Raw genomic sequence first — 24,119 nt, 5'->3', positions numbered from 1 at the left:
GAAATTTAACATTGTCTCTCTGCTATTCAACCAAATTAAGAAGATTAAATTTTCACTGTCCTAACCATGGTTATGAACAACTTGATCTGCAAGACCATCATGTACAGTCATCCAAAACGCAGACATCAGTCAACTGGCAAATAGAATTACATAGCCTTTCCTCAAGACCAGACCAAAACCAAACAAATAAAAAACCAGATGTCCATGGAGTACTTTAGAACAAATGATTTTGTTTTAGATGCTACTTTCTTGCTTCTCTTAGATTTTAGGATTCTAGATTGCAGTTTTGTAAGTAGAGAGTTGCGTGATAACGTTAATGTTCAACTCTTTATATTGTGTCTATTATAACAAGACATAGTCGTTAGCTTTGTTTAGATGTTTATGGCTTTGTTCCAAAGGGACTCTTTACTGTAGCTTTTGATTGACTGCAGGCTAATAAACATTGTTTCAAATAAACTGATTTGGAACGACAGGTTTAAAAAATTATGGTTTACTATTTTATTACTACAAATGGACAATTTTCAGGAAGAGCTTTCTTTTTGAGAAGGCCTCTCTCATTTCCACAGAACTGCAAGGATTTCAGTTGTGAGTAAATGTGCCAGTCAGATATTGCTCTTCATTCTGATGGGTGCACAGCAGGCACCTAATTCATCTTGGGTCACTAAATGCAGGGCAAGCATAGGAACAGAGGTACATTCAAGCGTCTAACTATTTAAAAGCTATAAATCAAGCTAATAGCTGTTAAATAAAATTTGCTTTTTCCTCCTACATTCATAAATGTACCATCATAATGACAAAAATAAAACATGTTTGATGGTTTTTGTATGACAAAAAAAAATTATAGTTTAAAGAAAATGATTTATAATATGTATTATTTTAAGGATGACACAGGCTACGGGGTCCTACTGTGACCAAAAATAGGGATGATCTGTGCTAACAAGATATGATTATCTTGTACTTAGACCCAGTGAGATTCTGCTAATGGACGGTCAAGCATATGATCACTGTATATCCGGAAGGATAGAAAAAAATAAGCATGATCCTATCAAATGACAAGATAATTGTTACGTAAAGTTCAGTATTTTAGGATCAATCTTTGCCATGAATGCATTACCATAAAAAGGAATTTTTATCAAGGTATTTCTATAATTTATCTAGTTAACCCATATACTAATACTGAAGCTAATTCCATGGCCATGAATGCAATCCCAAGGGTCAGCTAAGACATCTTTTGAGTCACTTAAAAATAATTATGTTTATGGAAACTATTTATCCTAAGAGAACTGGAAAACTGTTAGAAAACAGAACAACAAAGGAAAGACGTATCTTACTTTCATAAAGTATGAATTTATTTTGTTTGAAGAGCTAAGTCTCATTCTCCATGGTTAATGCAGGATTGCTCATACCTTGAAGAGAGAACATAAATTAGCATTTTTTGTTGTTGCTTTTGGACAAAGAGGCAGAGACACTTTTATTCATCCACTAATCCCCCAGTCTACTTGCAAAGGTGGCTTGTATACAGTATGCGTGTTTATAAGATGGCTATATAGAAGCACACACACACGACACAGTGTTCACCACAACCAGTGTCACAAAAAAAGCCACTCTAAAAATAAAGCTATACACCTCAGGAAGTAGGGGTGTGAACAAGAAAATGAAAGATACAATGAACCTGGCACTGCTCACATCACCTTAAATCATCGTTTCCTAATTCTTCACCTACCTACCTCATTCTAGTCAAACTAATCTGTGAGCCCTTTCTCATCTCATCCTTCTCAAGTTTCTCTTCCATCTTTTACATCATCCTTTAGACTTTATCAATTCATCTATCAAAGTAACATAAAAATTAATCTAACATGCCAAATAATTAACAGCATGTAAAAACCAAGAAATCTCTTTTATGTTAATGTAGAACTATAAGATGAAACATAAATCCCTTCTGAAAAAAAGGGAGCTCTTTGTCTTTCCATCGCCCAAAACTGCCCCACAACTATACACTGCTGCTTTGCCTCTAAGGAAGCTGATGGATTCAAGGGGCAAACAGGTGTCGCCAATGCCTCGTGCTTCCCATACGTTAGAAAATGGAATGGCAGGTTTAAAGGTGAAGCGAGACCAAATTATGAATACTCAAATGATGGGGATCTTTCGAGGGTATATATATTCTTTAAGAATGAGACTCTTTAAAGAAAGCCTATATTTTATAAGAATATGACTGATTTTACATATATATATATATATATATATATATATATATAAATAAAATAATGACCTTAGAATTTTTACTCAGGACTATCCGTTTGTTTTCACTATCACCAGATCCCAAAGAGATTTCAAATAAATCAGTAAATGCTTTAAAGTGCAGTGACCCAAAGTTAGCAGCACTAGGAGGAAGTTTGAAGAGAAGACTAGAAATGAAGGAGAAAGGTTTGAGGAATTAAATTAGTCAACCTGGAGATTTTCTGGCTAATAGTGCCTTAATCATGGATGTATGGTTTTGTACTCCTTTATAGGGACGCCACACATATATACTCAGTCCTGAATGTATGACCACATGTTTTACTTTAATCCTTACTAACCCTGAGAAATAAGTAGTATTTTAAACATAAGAGAGCTAAGTCTAAAAGAGCTTAGGGAACTTAATAAATATCACACACTGACTACGTGCCCAAATTGGGATTTGAAAACAGGTCTGTCTGACTTCAGAGCCTTGCTTGTTCTTAGTCAATAAACTGTAGTGACTGAAGCCATCAAAAGATTAGAATCAACAACAATAACAAGAGAAATGTGAGTGGGACGTGAAGAAGGAACAGGTCGCTAAAGTCCTAGTAATTATGCAATTATTTTACTTCAACATTTTGAAATTGGATAGAAATTTTAGCATAAAAGAACTACACAATTTTAGATCTTTTCAGAGATTTTTCAACCTTTTGTCTGAATTTATTGCATTTTTTCCATTTTTTCAAAAATTACATTTTGAGTTTATTTCTGTCATTTTATTTAATATGCAATAATAATGGTTTGGTTTTTCAAACTGGAAAAAAAGCAATGTAGCTCTTTCACCAAATTATTTCCTACAGCCAACAGACATTAATCCAAAGACTTCACAAATATAAGTTCCCGACAATAATTCTAAATTTACATGGGGCGTCCGACGCCAAAGCAAGATAAATCTTGTAGGCAATATAATAGATTTTTTCACCACTTTTACCTTTTAAAAATAAAATATATCAAAATAGCCAAACAAGCACACTCTTACCAGCTTTGTCTTTTCCTAGGTTTGTGCTGCCCTCTGTCCAAGACTGAGAATCAGTAAGAAGGTGGCTCTGGGACTCTCTCAGTGGCTTTGCAGGAAACTGATGGTTTTCAGGACTGAATAATAATCATCATCATCAGAATCATCACATGAACTCTTGATAGTACTGAGTGTTTCTCAGAATAGAACTCAAACCCCTTGTGGTGCAGGACAATCATGGGAGTTTACCCAGGAGAATTTGGGGATGGGGCACAGGCACTAAATCACACTGACCCAAAACGAGAAAGGTGTTCTCTCTCCAGTGCTCTTGTCATTCTGTCCTCTACACTAAGCTGACAATCTCTGACTTTGGCAAATCTCCATTTTTAATACAGAGAATAGACCTCAGCTTCAGACTGTAGCATGTATGGGAATCCAGTTAGAACTCAACAATATTTTATTACCAACTTTATTTTTTAGAGTTATAATCTATTAATGGCAAATTATACTAGTTTCTCATTTATGACAGAGACAAAGTTTGGTTTAAAAATAAATTTAAGTGCCAATTTAAATAAATAAAATTATTAATTTTGTAAGTGGTAGGTGGATATGGAAAAAATACATGAAGGAGATGGTAGAAAGACAAGTTTGAGAAAAACTGGCTTAGTGTTTCTAAAGTGGCTTAACTGGTCTTGAACAAAGAATTCTTTATCTTCCTCTATAAAACTGAAACAACAAATTTGAACATTATCTTGCAGGAATGTTGAAAACATCTGACATTATCAGGTCTTACAAACATGATGTTTAATTTGGGGAATGAAGAGTCTTAAAAGAAGAATTTAAGTTTTAAAATTAAAGAATACATGCCATCTATTGATATATTGGATGGTATGAAAAAATATACATAAATTAAAATAACATTTCACTTAGAAAAAATATTGGCATAGAAACTATTAGTGCATTTTTAGAACACCCTGAAATAGTAATTATAATAATGTTCAAGAGAAAAAAACCTACTTAAAATTTTTCCAAGATTAATTTCACATATTTCAGTTGACTATAACTATTTTTTTAAAGAATATGCTTTTGCTTCTTAATAATTACCTCATATCTAAAATTTGAGAGAATTTCAATTTTGTGCAACCTTTATTAAAATTTTTGAGGTAAATTTTTTAAGGAAAAAAACCCATGTCTCCTATTTATATGGAAAATCTCTTTTAGTCTAATTCTTATTATTCCTCTGGAAAGGGACCTTATACCAGATATACTAACTATTAACTAGCACACTAACTAGGTTCTGGTTTAGGGACTCCTTGCGGATTCATTACTGCTAACAGGACTCTAAGAAATCCAAGGATCCATTCATTCAACGATATTCATCGAGTACCTATTACATCAATGAATAAAGTCTTTGATCTCATGGAAATTTCATTGTAATTGAGGAAAAAGAAGAATAAAGAAATGAACAACTATATAATAAGTCAGGTGACAATAAGAGCTATGAAAACAGAAAAAGTGTAAGGGCAAGTGGAAGAGCTGGTTACTTTTTTATGCAGGGGTTTCAAAGATGGCCACTCTCATGAAGTTACACCTGAGCAGAATGAAGAGAAGGTACAAGACCGTTGAGATATCTAGAGGAAGAACAGTTAGGAAGGGGAATTGGCAAGTACAAAGGCACTGACTAAGGGACATGCCTGGTATGTTTGAGGACCAGCAAGATGTGTGTGTCAGGATTGTGAGTGACAGGAAGGTGATAAGGGATGACATCAGAGAAGTCTTGGTGCCCAGATGAGACACGATAAGGTAAGGACATTCATTAGCTTTTATTCTGAGTAAGATGGAAACCAGTGGAGGGTTTTGAGCAGAAGAGTGACACAATCTGATTTATGTTTTAAAAGGATCACTCTGACTTCTTAATGGAGAATAGACTTGAGTAGGGCAGAAATGGAGTCAGAAAGATCAGTAAGGAAGGTATTAAAATAATCCATGTGAGAAATGATGGCTTGGACCACGAAAGGAGCCATGGAGGTGGTAAGAAAGTATTCAGATTATGGATATATTTTGAGAAGGCATCTGACAGGATTTGCAAATGGAGTAAATACAAGGTAATCGAAAAAGAGGAATGCAGGACAACTCCAAAGTTTCTGGCCTGAGCACCTGGGAGAAGGGAGGTCACTAATACTGATATATGGGAGAACGGAGGAGAATCAAGTTTAGTGTGGTGGTGAGGGTGTCAATGGCTGGGAATCGAGAGTTCCACTTCGCACCTGTTCAGTTGGAGTCGGCTTTTAGACACTCAGTGGAAGTGGTGAGTAGACGGTCAGATATAAAACTCTAGAGTAAAGAGGAGAGACAGCACTCGCCAGAGAAATTTTATACAGGCTAATCAGGGGAAATTATAGAATTCTGTAGAAGAGACTTTAGCTGTCAAAATCCAATCTCAACATTTAAAGGAAAGCGAAGAAAAGCCTAGAGAGGTTACTTGACCTCTTCAAGGTCACTAGTTGGGTAACAGTGCCAGAACTAGGATTTCTCCCAAGGCCCATGGTACACTTAGTAGGAGAGACACTATCTATAAAACCCAAATAGTCTTAAACTACAAAAACCACTTAACAAGGGTAAAAAACATTACTGAAGACTATTATTGAATTTTATAAAAGCTTGAAAACATATTCCAAACAATTTATTACAACTAGATTTTTCTGCACTGACATATGAGAAAAACAATTAACATTTAGCTCTGTGGAATTTTCAAGCCAAAACTCACAGGGCATGACCCAGTTAGACTCTGGTGCCTTTGGATGTCTCTGTGAAACCCATCAGGATGGCCTCCTCACTAACTGGGAGAGTCTGGTCTGTACATAGCTCATGCTAGGGATGGGGTGGCAAACAGGTTTCATCTCGTGGCAATCTAAAATGATTTTGGAATGGCTGCCAGGATCACTGCCTCGAGATGGATTCTGGGGTCACACCACACTTCGCAGGAGAAAGAACTGTGATCCGTAAGAAATATGCACTAGACAGGAGGAGTGTAGGGAAAGATGCTGTGTACTTGGCATTTCGGCAAATAAGAAAATCTCTAAAATTGAATTAAGAATGATATTATGGTTATGCTTTTGCTATTGGCTTTCATTTACAAATTAGAGGAATGGTCACGTCCAAGTAAATCTGTCTTAAAGATATAAAAAGTTAGTGTTTCAAACTTAAAAATTCATATGTAGCCTTTTAAAAGGTTAAGTAGTTTTGCCTTTGGCCAGTTGGTAGCAAAGTCAGAATCAAATTTCAGGTCTTGCTCAAATTCTTGCTTTTGTTGTTTGTTTCCTTTTTTTTTAATTTATTTTTTAATTGCAGTAAAATTCTTGTTAGACTGGAACCAAAAGAGACCTAAAACAGCGGCAAAGTCTCTAGACAATGAATTTCCAAAACCCTTCCCTTCTCTCGCCACAGAAATGGCTCAGATAATGCTTAGAGGTCTTTAAAAAGTACCAAGAACATGGCCACATTGCTAATGGAACTGTCAAGCAGGGGTCCGGGATTCCATTTGATCTCCAGAGGCCTGATCCAGGGAAGTCCTTCTGATCTCTTTATAACAGTTACCCACAAGGAGGAAGGACCTGGAGCGTCAGAGGGAGAGTTACCCAGTCTGCTCACCTCATTGCTAGGGAAGCTCATCTGGACTTACACTGTTTTCATTTAAGCACTACATTTAAAAAATCATAATATATTTCAGTCAACCAAAATGTATAGAGAACTAACACATGTCTGCCCACCACCCAGATCGATAGCAGAATTTTATGAGTATAATTGAAGCTCCCTATGTACCCCTCCCCAATTATACTTTCCTCCTTCCCTCATTCCAAGTGGAAATCACTGTAATAAATTATCTCACGTTCTTAAATTTTTTTCAAAGGAACATATAACTGAAGGACACAAGAGAATAAAATATATTATTTAAAAGCAAAATAGAAAAGATATGGGATTACTTCTTAGATGTTGAGTTCAATCCTGCAGGAGTAGATGGTTGTTCAGGATCCTGGTTAACAAGGCAAGTTGGAAAGGAGCAGCCATCACCTAGACTATAATTAAAACAAAAACTTACAATTCAGCAGTAAAAGACACAATAGAGTGAAACTTTGTTACAGTGCTGATATCCATGAGCAGAACATAGTAACATCATGGACAGAACATGTATATCACACATCAGCTTCAATACAGGATGTTTACAAAGATGAATCAATTTTTATTTCCACCCTGAGACAATAGTGAATCATAAAATAATACTTCAAAAAATAGGAGTCCCTAGGCAGAATTATAGAGATCTTTTGTTGGGTTACTTTCATTAGTTTAAAACGTGAAGTTAAGTACCTTGAAAAAATGGGTAGTAACCAGTACTTCTCCTCATCACCAAAGACTTGTCGCATGTTTTTACTGAAACCCAAGCTGAAGCCATTCTTATCTGTGCCATGTCGAAACACTGGACTTCTAAATGCCTCTACAAAAGATGGGAGAGCAATACTGTGAGCAAAGGACATATCAACCTAGTAACCCGTATATTTAGAGATGACGGAATTCAGAGGAGACTCTGAAAAGCCTCCTGTGAGTACTTATGCGCCTATCAACAGCCATATGATGTAGATTGCCTATTCTGTTTTTAAAATAATCATGATATAATTATATTTATTTCAACTTTTAAGTAACCCTTTTATTATTACAGCAGCACATGTGCATTGCAGAATATCAGAAAATGCAAATAAGCAAATAAATTAAAACTTTACATCTTCTAGATCATTATTAGATAGATAGCCGGCTGGATGGATATGGATATAGATGCAAATCTACATAGTTTTGTTTTGTTTTTTTTTTTTGAGGAAGATTAGCCCTGAGCTAACTACTGCCTGTCCTCCTCTTTTTTTGCTGAGGAAGACTGGCCCTGAGCTAACATCCGTGCCCATCTTCCTCTACTTTATATGTGGGATGCCTACCACAGCATGGCTTGCCAAGCGGTGCCTTGTCCTCACCAATCGCACCCAGGATTGGAACCAGCGAACCCCGGGCTGCCGAGAAGTAGAACGTGTGAACTTAACCGCTGCACCACCGGGCCGACCCCTACATAGTTTTTTTTAACCAAAGTGAGACTATACTTTACAAACATTCTACCACCTGCCTTTTCAGTCAATAAATTCCACTGTCCAATTTCAGTAAAATTTTCTCTCATGCAATCATAAATTTTTTCCAGCTGACCAAAAATGTACTTTAAAGCTCTTTTTTACAAACCAGGATCCAAAGCAGAACCATACATTGTATCCAGTTCTGCCCACTCTGCACACGGAAGTTGAGGTGTTGAGAGGCTGTGGGACTTGCCTAAGATCACACAAAAAGTAAATGACAGAAGTGGAACAAGGCCATCAATGTTCCTTCCATTATGCTACATTTTCCTCTTAAATAATGCTGAGATGCAAAATCTAAAATTTTATTTTTGGAATATGAATGAACACTGAAGTATAATGATTTTTGTCCATCATAAAAAAAAAAATCTAATTAGCAGAGTCAAGGTACTATGAAAAAAGGTGGCAATTTGCAAGATCCTCAGCATTTGTCACCCTAGGTTATATAGCTTTTCCTAAAACATTTTTTATAATTATAGGACCATATTGTCTAGAAGATGTCCTTTCAGTGTTACAAGTTAAATCTAGAGGTTTCTAGAAGTTAAAAGTTTCTAGTAAATTCATTTACATTTTAAGAATAATTTAATTGCTCAATATATAATTTGAGATAAGATACTTCGTTTAGAAATTACTTTATTATAGCAATATTTTCACCCTAATAGTACTAGCTGTAATAAGATTTCACTTGAATATTAAAAATTAACATTCACTGACTATATACTACAGCTAATTTTCACTGACTATTATAATAATTGAATCTCATAGCTCGAAGTGTCCTTTGAGATCACTAGGATTTCTAAGTCCTGATGGCGTTCTCAAACTCCTATTCATAGTCTAGAAGACTCTACTTAGCTTAGTCCCTGCTTACTTCCCAAACTTCATAGCATATTTTCCATTCTTTAGGTTTCTATGTTCCAGCCACATGGATAGTTTCTCAAACATTTCTAGTTCTTTTTCTATAGGGCTTTTTAAAAATAATTGAGATGGAATTCACAGAACATAAAATTAGCCATTTTGAAGTGACAATTCAGTGGCATTTAGTACACTCACAATTTTGTGCAACTACCATCTACATCAAGCTCCAAAGTCTTTTCATCGTCCCAGAAGGAACCCTACGCTTGTTAAGCAGTCACTCTCCATCCCTTCTCCTCCCCACCTCCTGGAAACCACCAAGAGGCTTTCTATTCTATTCTATTTCTTTCTATTCTCTTCCGGATAGTTCATATAAATGGAATTATATAATATGTAAGCTTCTGTGTCTGGCTTCTTTTACTTATGTTTTTGAGGTTCATACATGTTGTATCAGTACTTCATGCTTTTCTAAGACTGAATAATATTCCATTTTATAGGAATACCACATTTTCTCTATCCATTCATCTTTTGATGGGACTTGGGTTGTCTCCATCTTCTGGCTATTGTGAATAATGCTGCTATGGCCATTGAGGCACGAGAATCTGTTGAGTCCTTGTTTTCAATTCTTTTGGGTACACATGTAGGAGTGGAATTGCTGGGTCATATGGTAATTCTATATTTAATTTTCTGAGGAATTGCCAAACTGTTTTCACAGTGGCTGCACCATTTTATATTACAACCAGCAACATGTGAAGGTTCCATTTTTTCCACATCCTTGCCAACACTTGTTTCCTGTTTTTTTGATCATAGCCATCTTAGTAGGTGTGCATTGGCACTTCACTGTGGTTTTGATTTGTATTTCCCTAATGACTAATGACGCTCAACATGTTTTTATGTGCTTGCTGGACATCTGTATATTTTCTTTTGGAGAATGTCTATTTAAATGTCTATTCAGATCCTTTGCCAGTTTTTAAATTGGGCTGTTTGCTTTCTGTTGTTGAGTTGTATATTCTGGATATTAGACCACTATCAGATATATAATTTACAAATATTATTCTCATTCTGTAGGTTGTCTTTTGACTTTTTTGATAATGTCCTTTGATGCACAAATGTTTTTAATTTTGATAGTGCCCAATTTATCTATTTTTTTTGGTTGTTGCTCATGCTTTTGGTGTTCCATCTAAGAATTCATTGCCATATACAAGGTTCTGAAGATTTATCCCAATGTTTTCTTCTAAGACTATTATAGTTTTAGCTCTTCCATTTAGGTAACTGAACCATTCTGAGTTAATTTTTGTAAACAGTCTGACTTGGAGGTCCAATTTCATTCTTCTGCATGTGGATACCCAGTTGTCCCAGCACCATTTTTTTTAGGATACCATTCTTTCCCCCATTGAATGGTCTTGGTACTCTTGTCAAAAATCAGTTGGCCAAAGATGTATAAGTTTATTTCTGCACTCTCAATTCTATTCCATTGGGTTATATCTCTATACTTGTGCCAGTACCACACTATTTTGATCACTGTAGCTTTGTATAAGTTTTGAAAACAAAAATAACTTCATTTTACTTTTTGGTGGATATTGTTTTTGCTATTTAGGGCCCCTTGAAATTCCATAGGAATCGAGAATCAGCTTTTCCATTTCTACAAGATATGCCAGTGAAGTTGTAATAGGGACGTTACTGAATCTGTCAATCACTTTGGGTCGTACTGCCATGTTAACAATCTTAAGACTTCTAATCTCTGAACATGGGAAGTCTTACCATTCCCTCAGGTCTTTGCTCTCTTTCAGCCATGCTTTGTAGTCTCAGTGTTCTAGTGTTGCACCTCCGTGGATAAATTTATTCCTAAGTATTTTATTACTTTGCATGCTGTTGTAAATTGTTTTCTTAATGTCCTTTTTGGATGGTTCATTGCTAGTGTACAGAGTTCAGCTAATTTTTTGCATATTGATCTTTGCAGACTGTATTAGCTCTAAGAGTTCTTCTATGGATGCTCTAAAGTTTTCTACATATAAGGTCATGTCATCTGCAAAAAAAGGATAGTTTTACTTCTTCCTTTTCAATTTTGATGCCTTTCTTTTTCTTGATTAATTTCTCCAGGTAGAATTTCTAGTATAGTGTTGAATAGCAGAAGTGAAAGAGGGCATCCTTGCTTTTTTCCTGATCTTAAGGAGAAGATTTTTGGTTTTCACCATTGAGTATCATAGCAGCTGTGGATTTCTCATTAGCCCTTTATCAAGTTGAGGAAGTTCCTTTCTATTCCTAGGTTAAGTGTTTTTATCAAGAAAAGGTGTTGTATTTTGTCAAACACGTTTTCTGTATCAGTTGAGATGATCTCGGGTTTTTTTTCCTTCATTCTATTAATGTGGTAGAATACCATTGATTGATTTTTGTATACTGAACCATCCTGGCATTCCTGGGATAAACCCTACTTGGTCATGGTATATAATCCCTTTAATATGCTGCTGGACTTGATTTGCTAGTATTTCATTGAGGATTTTTTGCATCTATATTCATAAGGGATATTGGTTTGTAGTTTTCTTTTCTTGTGATGTCTTTGTCTGGCACTGGTATTACGGCAGTGTTGGCCCCATAGAATGAGTTAGGAAGTGTTTCCTTCTTTTCTAAGTTTTGGCAAAGTTTGAGAAGAAATGGTGTTAATTCTTCTTAAAAGTTGAGTAGAATTCACCAGTGAAGCCATCTGGTCCTGAGCTTTTCTTTATTGGGAGGGTTTTTTGGTTTGGTTTGGTTTGGTTTGGTGAGGAAGACTGGCCCTCAGCTAAATCTGCTGCCAATCTTCCTCTTTTTGCTGAGGAAATGTGGCCCTGAGCTAACATCTGTGCCCATCTTCCTCTATTTTATATGTGGGATGCCTGCCACAGCATGGCTTGATAAGCAGTGCATAGGTCCGCACCTGGGATCCACCCCGGCAAACCCCGGGCTGCCAAAGCAGAGCATACAAACTTAACTACTATGCTACTGGGCTGGCCCGTATTTCTTCCTTTTTATGTAAGCATTTGTAGCTATACCTTTCCCACTAACCACTGCTTTTGCTGCATCCCATCTCCGTAGGGCTTTTGAACATACTGTTTTCTCTGCCTGAGATGTTCTGGCTCTTTCCATGACTGACTTCTTAGGTTAAATACTCTTTGTTTTGGTAAGCTCTTCCCTGACCATTTTATCTAAATTGGGTCCCTTCCAGCCTCCCCAGCCCTTGATTCGTAGCTCAGCATCCTGTCTGTTTCCTTTAAAGCACTTTGCATTTTGTAATTACTTGTATGTTTGGTTATTGATTTTCTGTGCCCCTCACTAGACTGTTTTGCCCTTGCTCACCACTATATGTACACAATGCTTCACACACAATGGACAGTCCATAAATATACAGAATGAGTGAATATGTATGTGTCTAAGTCACACCCCACAAAACAGTGTGAGAAATTATGATTTTTACCACTTCCGGACAGGTTGGCATTTAATCATATGGCAACTTTTGACAAATATCTACTTATGCACTTAAAGTTCTGTTAACTACAATAATTGGATACTCACCTAATGTAGATTTATTTTTGCTGACTAGCCAACAATGATAGCCAAACAGAGAAGACAAGCTGACAGAAAACATAGCTGCAGCAAAGAATAAAAACATAATATGGAACTTGGCTTGAGTATCAGGTAGGCCATTCTATAAAGAAAGGAAGAAAATAAAATGTTTTGTCAAAGGGATAAGTATTCCCTACTTCTATAAGTATGTAAGATTTTCTTTTTTGCTTTAATTTTTTAAAAAATTTAGATATGGAGAAAGATACATGGCTTTATGTAAAAACTTTCAGGAAAAAATACATATCATCATTAAAATAAATGTTTACTGGAATATGAGTACATATACGGAAAAGATATTAGAATTTGGAATATTTATTTTGCTTTACATAACTGAATCACAGAAAAATTATGGTATCCTGTGGGTAAACCATAACAGGAAGCAAAACTATAAAACAGTTTTTCATTTACTTCCTGAAAATGTTTTGTTAACATACTATGGATTTATAAGTGTTCAAATAGTTTTACTATAATGCCTGAAAATGAAGGGTAATTGGCACAATTTGGCTACTATTCTCATTCATGTTTTACATCACTACAAACAACAGCATCAACTCAAGAACACATACAACAACACATCCACAATAATGCTGCAAGCTATTTTAAATAACAGCATCACAGAAAAGATCAACACTAGTGCATAACACCTGCCTAAAATGAACCTTACAACATCCATGGGCTGAAACCACAGGCCATCTCAAAGGAAAACCAGTTTGACTGTCATTGTTTGTATTGCCCAAGGAGACCCAGACTCGCTCTAGAATGGCAGGCTTGGGGCTATGGACACTTAGAGAGGCACCAAAGCTGCTGGGAGGTGTCCCCTTCTGATAGAAGGTTGTACTGTTTCAATATCCTGGAGTGTCTGTCACACTGACACAGGTCACAAGATCTTACTGATAGCTTTTGACAGCAGAGTCCTCGCAGTAGAAACTCTGGTCATCCCTTTACAAATGTATTTGTGGTCTGGAACTAAAACCATCCACAGATGAGGAGCAGTGAGGTAACATTCTCTCGGACTTTCATTAGGGATCATTCTTCGAGCTGGATGCTGGGGGTGGCCTTGAATGCTAGGAGCATGCCCATGCACCTGTGTGCTCCTAGTGCTTATTGATGTAACTGGCACATGGCAGGCATTCAAGAAATCTTCAGTATTGAATGTGGCTCAAATGATCTAGCCATTCAGAAAGTCTCACCCTAATAAAGGATAATTTAATGAAAATAATAAAGCAATCCTGGCAGAGGAGAACTGTTTTTCACCATCGTTTGCTGTTCACAGGATGTATCTTTCAATATTGATTTTTTAATTTTGTTTTGCTTCATTGAAAATATACAGTGCAGAAAACAAATGAGTCACCTAAAGCCTGTACTTAATAACAATTCAGAATATTACAGACTAATAGCTAAAAAAAAATCTTTTTACACATAAAGAAAACATTTCTAAGTACTAAAAAAATCTTACACAGTCAATTCTCATTATTCGCAGGGGGTGTGTCCTATAAACTTGCCGTGAACACTGAATTCGTGAATAGTGAATCACTGTTCCTAGGAAAATACAGGGTTAGGGTTCTGCAAGCCTCTGGTCACAATATTTTCATCAGCTGATAAATAGAGAATATTTTATGTGTTTCTGCTTAAAGGTACCTTATTGATACCTTATTTAATATATATTGTCGATTCATTAATGTACTCAGCCAACAGCACCCTAATTCATGCTGAAGGAAGCTTATCTTAACACATATTTTCTCCATAAGGCACATCACAGTCTTCTTTTGCTTCGAAACACGAGACAGCACTTCAGCACTGTGCGTGAAGACCATTTTCAACAGCGAAATCACCAACAAAGAGCACAAAAATGCAAAAAGCGTGGCACTAAATAGATTGAAAACCACACTTGTTTACAGTATGAGAGTTCAAACAAGAAGGCAGAATGTCGCCTTGTCTGATCTCAATGGGGAATGTGCACATGAAGCGACTCAAATTCTTCCAACTCTGTGCAAACAGCCACAAAAGCTCTGTGACTACTGACTTTGGGGTTACAAATAAATGTCAGCAAGTAGGTGAATTCACAAATACAGAATCTGCGAATAATGAGGACTGACTCTATATAAATTAGCTCTATTCTATAAAATTAGTGTCTGAAATAATTTACTACTGAAAATGTCTCTATTTTTGTATACCAAGAAAAAGTCACCAAGGTAATGACTTACTGTCCAAAATTTGATAAAATACTGTAAATCTGTAGCAGCAATAAAAAGGCAGTACAGCAGGGAATAAGCCAAGAAAAGGAGGAAAAATTTATAGTTTGAAAATCCAACACAATTGTTCACCCTGTTAACAAAACAAAAACAACATTTTCAATGAGTTGTACATTTTCACCCTAGGTATACATATGCTCAACGTTAACACAGCGTTTGGTGTCCTACCATTTAAAACTTATTGGCATTTCTTTAAGCATAACTCCTAAGATTTCTTTACACATGCAGACATTAAAAAGTCCATTTCACTAAAAAGGAATTTCTGTGTTTAGATTTTAAAATTTGATAGGTAATATTGGTTTAGTCAATCATCAACCATGTAACTGTATTTCATGTCCAATTATACAAAGAAGCTCGTGCCTAAAAGCATAGAGATTGTGAGAAACCTAACAAAGTCAGGCAGACGTGAGGAATTTACTAAGCGCTTCCTCCATGCTAACTGTAGGTTTGATTCTAACTATGATTAAGTAATTTAAAATCTTTCACGTTTTCCCAAATTAGATGAACGATCTTCACAAACTAGGTGGATGCCATCAGCATGCCACTGAAGCAACCAGATGATCAAAGCACGTTAAATGGGGGGTTTAGGAAAAGAAATAGGACCGGAAGCCAGACAGCCAGGGTTGTAATGCACTTTGACACTAAATAATTATGTGGCCCTGAGAAAGTAGAATAGTCTCTAAGAATTTCATTTTCCTTATCTGTAAAATAAGCATTCATTCTGACATGCTTTCTGAGAGCCAGCTCTATATTCTATATTTCTGAAAGATTTATAATTCTCAGTTCTTACTTTAAAATCATTATATTTGGGGGAGGGGTAAGAATTCAAACTATTTTATCAACAAATACAAACACAATACAATTCATAGTTCATAGTCACATTTTTTTCTATCAGAGTTTTTTCTTTTTTCCCTTTTCATAAAGACAAGGGAATTCCTGGACGACCTTGTGCAAATGCGACACAGCGCCTAAGTGGCATTAGCTGCCATCTTCACTGGTTAACTTTGTTAACTGGTATAAAAAATCTATTACATAGAACATACAATACTGTTTCCTCTCCTCAAACCTCTGTGTTCCTACTCTACTGCTGGCAAGGTAATTCACTCTCTATTGACTTTGCTAATAAATGGAAACATTCTTCTTTCCAAATGGTTAGTGAAACTACGTTCATAGAAAAATATTTACTCAGTTATACAAGTTGAGTAAGTTCTCAAGATCTGCTGCACAACACTGTGTCGACAGCTAATACTGTATTGCGCACTTAAAAACTTAAGAGGGTAGATCTCAGGTAAGGGTTCTTACAATAAAAAAATAAATTTTTAAAATTAAAAAAATAAAAAAGGGAAACATTTACCTGGCTTATGAGTAAACCAGAAATTTGGGGGGGAAAAGGAAGAAAATGTTTATATCTTCTACCTCAAAAAATATAAAGTAAAGGGAACAGCATTAGATTCAGGAATTTTTGGACTTAAGGGTATTCTATATGGAAAATAAATTCCTAACGAAGGCAAAATTGTGGGTGCACCGTGTATGAAAAGTTATATTTGCAGCCTTAGAGACTCCAGGGTAAGGGCAAAGCAATCACTGAGACTGCCTTTTATGGCATCTGAATGACAAAAGGGCAAGAAATAATACTGCAGACAGTTCCATACAAGCCTAGTCTAACTATATTCTGCCTCAGAAGGATCCAGATATTCCCTTCGCTTCCCTGAGCTGGTTTCCAGAGGAGAGAATGGGGGGACAAAGGCTGGGGTGCTGCAAGACTTGGGACTTTGTGGGTGAAGACAATGTCACTTCTGTGGACTAGGGGAAAACGAGAAGGGATAGGCAAGAGGATTCCCCTTCCCATACAAATGGGAGAAGCAATTTTTGTATTAAATGACAAATAGCATTTTTATAGAAAGTAAGATGATTTTGATCACAGATTTTATAACACCTAATTTAGCTTAATTTAACTTCCACTCAGGAGCATGGTGCAGTTTGCCATGTCAGAGCCAGCAGACATAGGAGAAAGGCAGTATATAAAGACCAAGTATTTTAGAGTTTGATACAGACTTTATACTTCAGGAAATATAGTAATAATATTTATTTTTAATAATACCTTACTCTCTTCATGACACACAGCTTTGGGTGACATATTTTAACTGCCTGCTGCTTTGCAGACTCAATTTGAAAAGGAAGAGGAGATACTCTGAGTCTGAATGATTTTATGGGGAGAAACAAAACACGTTCTAGGTGAATATCCCTTACACCTTGTTTAAATTCAGTGTAAACGGCTGTTGCCTCTGTTTCAGGGTAATTGCTTTCTGAGTCTAAATTAGAAAAGGAACATAATACAGGCAAAAAAATGGAAAGAATGTGGCCTTTGAAGTTCAAAAATCTTGCTATGTGACTTTACGCCCAGTCTTTAACTATTCGCAGCCTCACTTTCCTCCTCCTTAAAATGGGACGAATAATTTCTACTAATTTGTGTCATTGTTGTAAGGGTTACAGATTTTACATATATGTATATATAGTCTCTAACATATTATAGGCACTCAATAAACTGAACCTGACATTATTTAATTAGTGTTACCTAACCCTTTGGCAAGCATGTCAAAGTATATCATTAATATAATTAATGAATAAGTGAAAATTGTATATTAAAGAAAAAATGCTTCTCTGATAGGAAATCCAATAAAGCGAAAACTGCAGGATCTCTCCTTTAGTTAAAACAGTGTGAGGTTGACCCCTGCAGCCTGAGGGTAATCTTAACCCGTCACAGCAGATAAGCTCCAGTCACTGACAACAGAGAAGCGCTGTTCTCTCACTTTTCAAATGCTTAAAGTTGACAGATACAGAACTTCAAAATCGTATACAAAGACCAGTATAAAAAGGTTGCCCCACAGCTCGGGAACATCCCAGAGCTCTTTTAATAAATGACTTTTATATTCATTTTATTTAGAGCCTTTTATACTGGCTATATAAAATGGCTATAAAAAAAATTTTTAATATATTAATATGGAAAATTTTCTAGGATACATTAAGAGTAGGGAAAAACAAAAGGCAGAGATTCAGTCCATAATGGAACCACTTGTGTTTAAAAAAAGTGTGTCAAAAAAATTTTTGTGTGTATAAAAATAATTTAACACACACACATTTATATCTGAAAAGTACACATGACATTTAGCAACACTGGTTTCCTATGAAGAAGGGAAGAAGGAGAGGGGGCCCAGGAAGAACACATGGACTTTTTTTATTTTTTAATTTAGAACTACGAGTATGTGTTATCTATAAATTTTTTAATTTAAAATTTTAATTTGAAATTTAAAATAAATAGATAAAATGGCCACTCCACTCAGCTGGCACAAGGTGAAAATCAGGCCTTTGACACTAAGCCCTTCCCAAATCGACCTGGCACTGCTTTCTGCGAGGGAGCGCCCAGAGCTGAGACGGGGGCCCGGGACAGCGGCTACAGCAGGGGAGGCAACAGTGCAGAGAAGCAACAGCACAGAGGCTGAAAGTCACTGCCGTCAGCTCCCTCAGCTCCTTCCACACTGCCTCAAAGGGCGAGACACCAACAGGCGGTACACAGGTTTGCGATTTGAGTCCATTTTTTAAAACTCTCGAATCTTGCTTCTGTCCCCCTTCACTTATTTAATAGGGTCTGCCAAAATGTGAAAGATTGTCAAATTACGCTATAAGCTTCTTATAAAGCCAAATAAATTGCAGATTTAGAAAGATTGCTTCATCATAAATTATTATTCTCTACTTCCGTAACTTTGTGAGGATAGCAAGGGCCTGGCAAGCTTTACAGGGGTGTGCTAGCTTGGGATTAATCCTGATTGTTTCCATCTCTCCATTCCTTATCATCACAGTGTCTTATTACTTTAAGGCATAAAAACTGGAGTCACCTCTTTGCCCTTGATTTCTTTCCCACTCTGCTAAGTCATACCTAGAATACACAGTTATCCGGAAAGGAGGGTGTCTTGGTATGGGCTCCCCCAAAGGCAGACCCTGAGACAAGAACTTGGATACAGTTTATCTGAAACAAGGAAGGGAGGAAAGCCAACAAAACACATGTTCTTGGCCAGTCCCTCACCAGTTGAGGGTGGCCTCTGGAAGCACTAATGCCTTGGCACTTCTGGACGGCCCGGCTGACCAGCTGAACAAACTTCCCAAGGGGGAAGAGAGCCCTCAGGCAGAGAAGCAGAGAAACAGCGGTGCCTGAGGTGGGGAGCCGTCAGCGGGCAGGGGAACTGTCCACTGCAGGTGCACGGACCTCACCGGTGCATCACAGGCTATGGGTGGGCACTGATGGCGTGTGCTACTGGCAGGTCAACAGAGAACATAAGGAGGATGAAGAAGACTTATAGTTAAAGATATCAGGGAAAAAACCACTTGCTGAGAAAGGAACAGAATGAATGAAGAGAATGAAAGAATGAAGGAAGCATAAGAATGACTACAAATGAAAATTAATACAAAGGGAGGTTATTTATTGAGATCTTTCTTTGAGAAGAACATTATTCTCACATGAGTTAACTAGCCTTCACACTATAAAAGAGAAAATCTAGGTGGAGAAAAGGCAGAAGAATCCTGGAGAAAGATATAGAAGACGGTAAACCCAACATTCCCCTACCATCCCTTACAGCTAAGATAACCATTGTCTGCATATGTTTCAACCTACACCTAGTGCAGATTTGTGGGCATGTCTACCCTTCTCTTGAGCCACCTCTGAAAGAGATAAGGCTTGGAGAATAATCATGCTTAAGGTCCAAACCCAACCTGGCTGGCAACCTTAGCGTGGCTGTCACAGGTACGGGCACATTGAGAGGAAAAATTACAGGGAAAAGTAGAAAAATCAACCTTCATTACTTAATTAGATCTTTCAAATAACCCTCTTTCAAGTTACCTAATTTCATGACTTACAAATGTTTTTAGGTTTCTTTTTTGTGTGTGTGTGAGGAAGATTAGCCCTGAGCTAACATCTGCTGCCAATCCTCCTCTTTTTGCTGAGGAAGACTGGCCCTGAGCTAACGTCCATGCCCATCTTCCTCTACTTTACATGTGGGATGCCTGCCACAGAATGGCTTGCCAAGCGGTGCAGAAGTCCACGCCCGGGATCCAAACCAGTGAATCTCGGGCCGCCGAAGCGGAACATGCGAATGTAACCACTGCGCCACCAGGCTGTCCCCAGAAATATTTTAAAAAATACTAATGAATTCTAAGTGGCAACCCTTGTTTAATGTGTATTTGGTAATTTCAGGAGAAATTAACTTCTAGACTGTTAACCTACTTGTTCTAAAATTATTTCGTGGAAATTCTCCTGAATAAAGGCTCTTTTTGAGTGAAATAAACAAACATTAGAAACTAAACCTGAAAGTACCTCCTAGGTCAGCTAAGGCAAGATTTCATTTATCAAATGATTTAAATAGCTAAATGATTCAATTTAAGTTATAAGGACAGAAACTTGTTTACATATAGAGCCATACTCACCATGGGCAATGATGATCCATCTTCAAAATACATCTAAAAAAAACACACAAAACTTAACAGCTCCTAAAATTTTAATCCCATTAAATTATAAAAAGGAAATATAAAATGGTTATTTCACAAAAAGCTGTGGCAAGTAAAATATTGCAAAATCATTGACTTATCTAAAAATTGAATAATAGCAAAAGTCCTGATCTATAATAAACACTATAGCCAATTCTAGTTATGACATGATAATAGTACTTTAAATTCAAAATACACATGCTTTAAGATGCAAATCAAAGAACTCATTTTCTAAAAACAATGCAATGCAATATGTTAACATACAACTATCTTATGCTAAAGAAAGTGTAAAATGTCAAGAGATCAACAGAATGTCTGTATAAAACTTTTCCTTTAATATCAATCCTTAAGCCAAGCAGTACTGTCCTTTTGGTATATTAAGTATATAATAACATCTGACATGTCATGAAGTCTATATATATCTCTATAAAGATGGCAAAGAGTCACAGAAGTATTTGTTAAATAGGACTAGCCAAGTCTGAGCTGCTAAAAATCGTGCACATCATGCCAGTGTGAATCTGGGGAAAAAGGGACAATTGATTGGCACCCTAAGCCACATTCATATTAATGCAAGTGACTGTGCCAAATATATTTCCTAAATAAAGGTGTGAGAAGCATGAATAAGGAGAAAAGGAAACAACTTGGAAAAACAGTGATAAAAGAAACATGTTAAATAAAAAGCCCACCAGCACGTAGACATTTTAGAAGTGAAAAGTTTTCTTACTTATCACAGACGGAACAGTGATGGCAGCGATCTGGCTTTATAAGTTGGCATCTGTCACAATATCGGATTGCTAGGAACAAAAAGCTCCACTTAGACTTAAATTTAACAGTGAACTGAATATACAATTAAACGGCTTCTATCATCTATCCAAATTTAAATTTCAAAAGCATACTGAATTTAAATTAGGTAAAAATGAGATATTCAACTCTGTAAATAGCAAAATGGAATGAGTCGCCCCCAGCCTCAGCTCTCTGGAGAGGGTTCCCAACAGTAGAGGGTCTTTTGGGGAAATTTCTCTAAGCCATTCTCAATTGCCAGTAGTCACAAGGGTGAGAATGTGTCCATTTCTCTCAAAGTAAACAGAATGTCTCCCTCCATTAAATCAGTTTATTTCCTGCACCCTACTGGGATAACCAGGTGAGGAGACAGCCACATTTTAGAAATTTGTGAATGATCTTGATTAAGTTGCTTAAACTGGAACATCTCTGTTGGGTGAGATACAAGACTAGAAGTGAGCACTGGAGGAGGTACTTCCAACAGAGAATTTTAATTCTCGTAACTGAATTCCCAATCCTCTCTCCTCTAACACAGACATCAGAGACAATCATGGATGTCTGATTTGGAGATGCTATTTCAGTACACAGATGTCTTACAGGATGCAAGCAAGCTACCAAAATTACAGGAAAGGAGTTATGAAGTGGGCAGTCCAGTAGCATCCGTAAAACGGAACTAATGAATTGAAAATTTGGAAAAAATACTTGCCACAAATAATTACCAATATTAGATGAGCTAATATTATAGTTTCTGAAAAAGGAAACAGTTGCTATAAATTAAGAATAAAATGAGACAACAATGTGTATATGGAGTTGTTTTCAATACTGAGAGAAGTTCTTAATCGTCCCCTTACAGCTTTCGTTCTCTGGAACTGCAGAGATGAATGGCATGGCCTACCCATCTCCTGAGTGAACAGATCTCTCAGGTACATTCCAGGCAAAGCTGTCAGGTACCACTGGCCCATGCAAAGTATTAAGTGCAAGGCAGTGTTGTCCAGAAGAAACAGAATGTGAGCCCCAGGTGTACTATCAAACTCTCTAGGAGCCACATTAAAAGAAGGAAAAAGAAAACAGGGGAAATCAATTTGAATAACATATTTTATTTTACCTAATACATCCAACATATTATTTCAACATATAATCAATATAAAAATGTTAATGACATATTTTATCATTTTTCATACTATGTCTTTGAAACTTGTTCTGTATTCTACACCTACAGTTGTATGTTAAGTGTTCAAGAGCCACGAGAGACTAGTGGCTACCATAATGGTGGCATGGGTCTAAAGTCACAAAATTTCTAGGCGAGTTTTGGTGGGCAAGGCTAGATTCTCTCCAGATGGTGATTATCTTGCCTTTAAAGTACACCAGGAAAACACTTTTCAAATCAGAGTGGGCAAGAACTCACAGGAAATCAAAACAGTAGAGCAATAAGTGTTTTGCGTATAGTCTTTCATAAACAGAAATTTAGTCTTTTAATTAAAAAACACTCCAGGTGTCAAATTATGTTCAATGAAAATCATCCCAGTGTAATTTAAAATGAACTGTCTGATTATCATTTAAAAACTCCTAACAGTTGAGGGGGAATTTTATTTTAGCTGTCGTGCTTGAATTTTTTGAGAATTTATTCATATATTACTCACGTAATTTAAAACCTTTCTGGCAAGTGTTGAAAAGAAAACAATATCAACATCTGTGTGCAAAATGATAAGCTAATTACATCACCTCTAACTGTTATCTTCCTGGTCAAAATCGACAAAAATTTTTTTGTAGGAAAGGATGGAGGGCAAGAGAGAGCTAAAAACGTAAATAGTCCTAATTAATAAAAATAAAAACAAGTAATAACACAATAAAGTTCAGAGAGCCCTGTAAGAAAGCGGAAGATGGCTGGATCAGAAGAAAGCACAGGAGAAACAGAAACGAGATGAACAGGCTTAACTCCCTGCCTTCCCACACCCCACGCCCAAGTCTGTACATGGTTGAATTTGTTCTCTGCACAGCAGTCCGGTTAACCCAGCCAGATGGCATTTTTCTCTTTCGGGTTTGGAGAGGTACTGGAGATTCAGAATGGATGGTAAAATCCCAATGTATATTACCACTCACTTTCTTCAATTCATTCTAAGTGTGTGAACATCAACTGAACCTTTTAGTTGCTTCAGTCCACAGACTTTCCCAGAGTGAGGAAGGAAGTTATCCACAGAACATGGGGTCTTAGAAGGGTGTGGCTGGGGGTGGGGTGGGGTGGGTGAGAAGGACCCCCTCCCGTTCCTGCCTTGGTGCTACTGTGGCTGCTCCACTGAACGTTTTTCTGCATCGTGCTCATCGTTACATTCTACACATTCCAGAAGGGGATCAATCACACCAGCATTATAATCCATTTATTACACTTTGTGGAATTTAATTTAGTCAATTCCTCTAGTTAGTTAATACTGATTTTAGCAGGCATGCAGAATTTTTGCACTGAAAGTATAAATAAAGATCATATTAAGAAATCCAGATTCTATTCCAGACTGTCACAAATATTTGAAGTCCTAAGTTCATCTCAGGAAACAGGCATACAATACCTGAGAGGAACAAGAGAGGTCAGTCTTAACGTTATATAAACTACACAAGGAGATGACTTATAAATACAAAGTGTAGCGGTTATTATTAATGAACATGAATACTTTGTTCTGGTAGGACTTATGCTTCCCCCTTTCTCATCAT

At 36.7% G+C, this 24,119-nt stretch overlaps 1 protein-coding gene across 4 annotated transcripts in view; it reads right to left on the bottom strand.

Moving 5' to 3' along the window:
- The window catches only part of ZDHHC2 (zinc finger DHHC-type palmitoyltransferase 2), a 65,217-nt gene that overhangs the window by 3,546 nt on the left and 37,552 nt on the right, over positions 1–24,119 (bottom strand). For 2 of the 4 annotated variants that reach the window (XM_070598293.1, XM_070598294.1), the window contains exons 5-13: positions 21,361–21,430; positions 20,577–20,609; positions 15,054–15,174; positions 12,799–12,931; positions 8,215–8,286; positions 7,598–7,724; positions 7,216–7,308; positions 3,257–3,369; positions 1,332–1,406 (exon numbers count right to left, since the gene is read on the bottom strand). In XM_070598293.1, the coding sequence (XP_070454394.1) occupies positions 1,366–1,406; positions 3,257–3,369; positions 7,216–7,308; positions 7,598–7,724; positions 8,215–8,286; positions 12,799–12,931; positions 15,054–15,174; positions 20,577–20,609; positions 21,361–21,430 (803 nt within the window). In that variant the 3' untranslated portion in view covers positions 1,332–1,365. The remainder of the gene's footprint in view (positions 1–1,331; positions 1,407–3,256; positions 3,370–7,215; positions 7,309–7,597; positions 7,725–8,214; positions 8,287–12,798; positions 12,932–15,053; positions 15,175–20,576; positions 20,610–21,360; positions 21,431–24,119) is intronic. The other 2 variants (XM_008529155.2, XM_070598295.1) reach the window with 1 other exon arrangement.

This window comes from Equus przewalskii, chromosome 28 (assembly GCF_037783145.1).
Source record: "Equus przewalskii isolate Varuska chromosome 28, EquPr2, whole genome shotgun sequence".
NCBI classification, from domain to species: Eukaryota; Metazoa; Chordata; class Mammalia; order Perissodactyla; family Equidae; genus Equus; species Equus przewalskii.
This window is presented reverse-complemented; position numbering and strand designations above follow the sequence as displayed.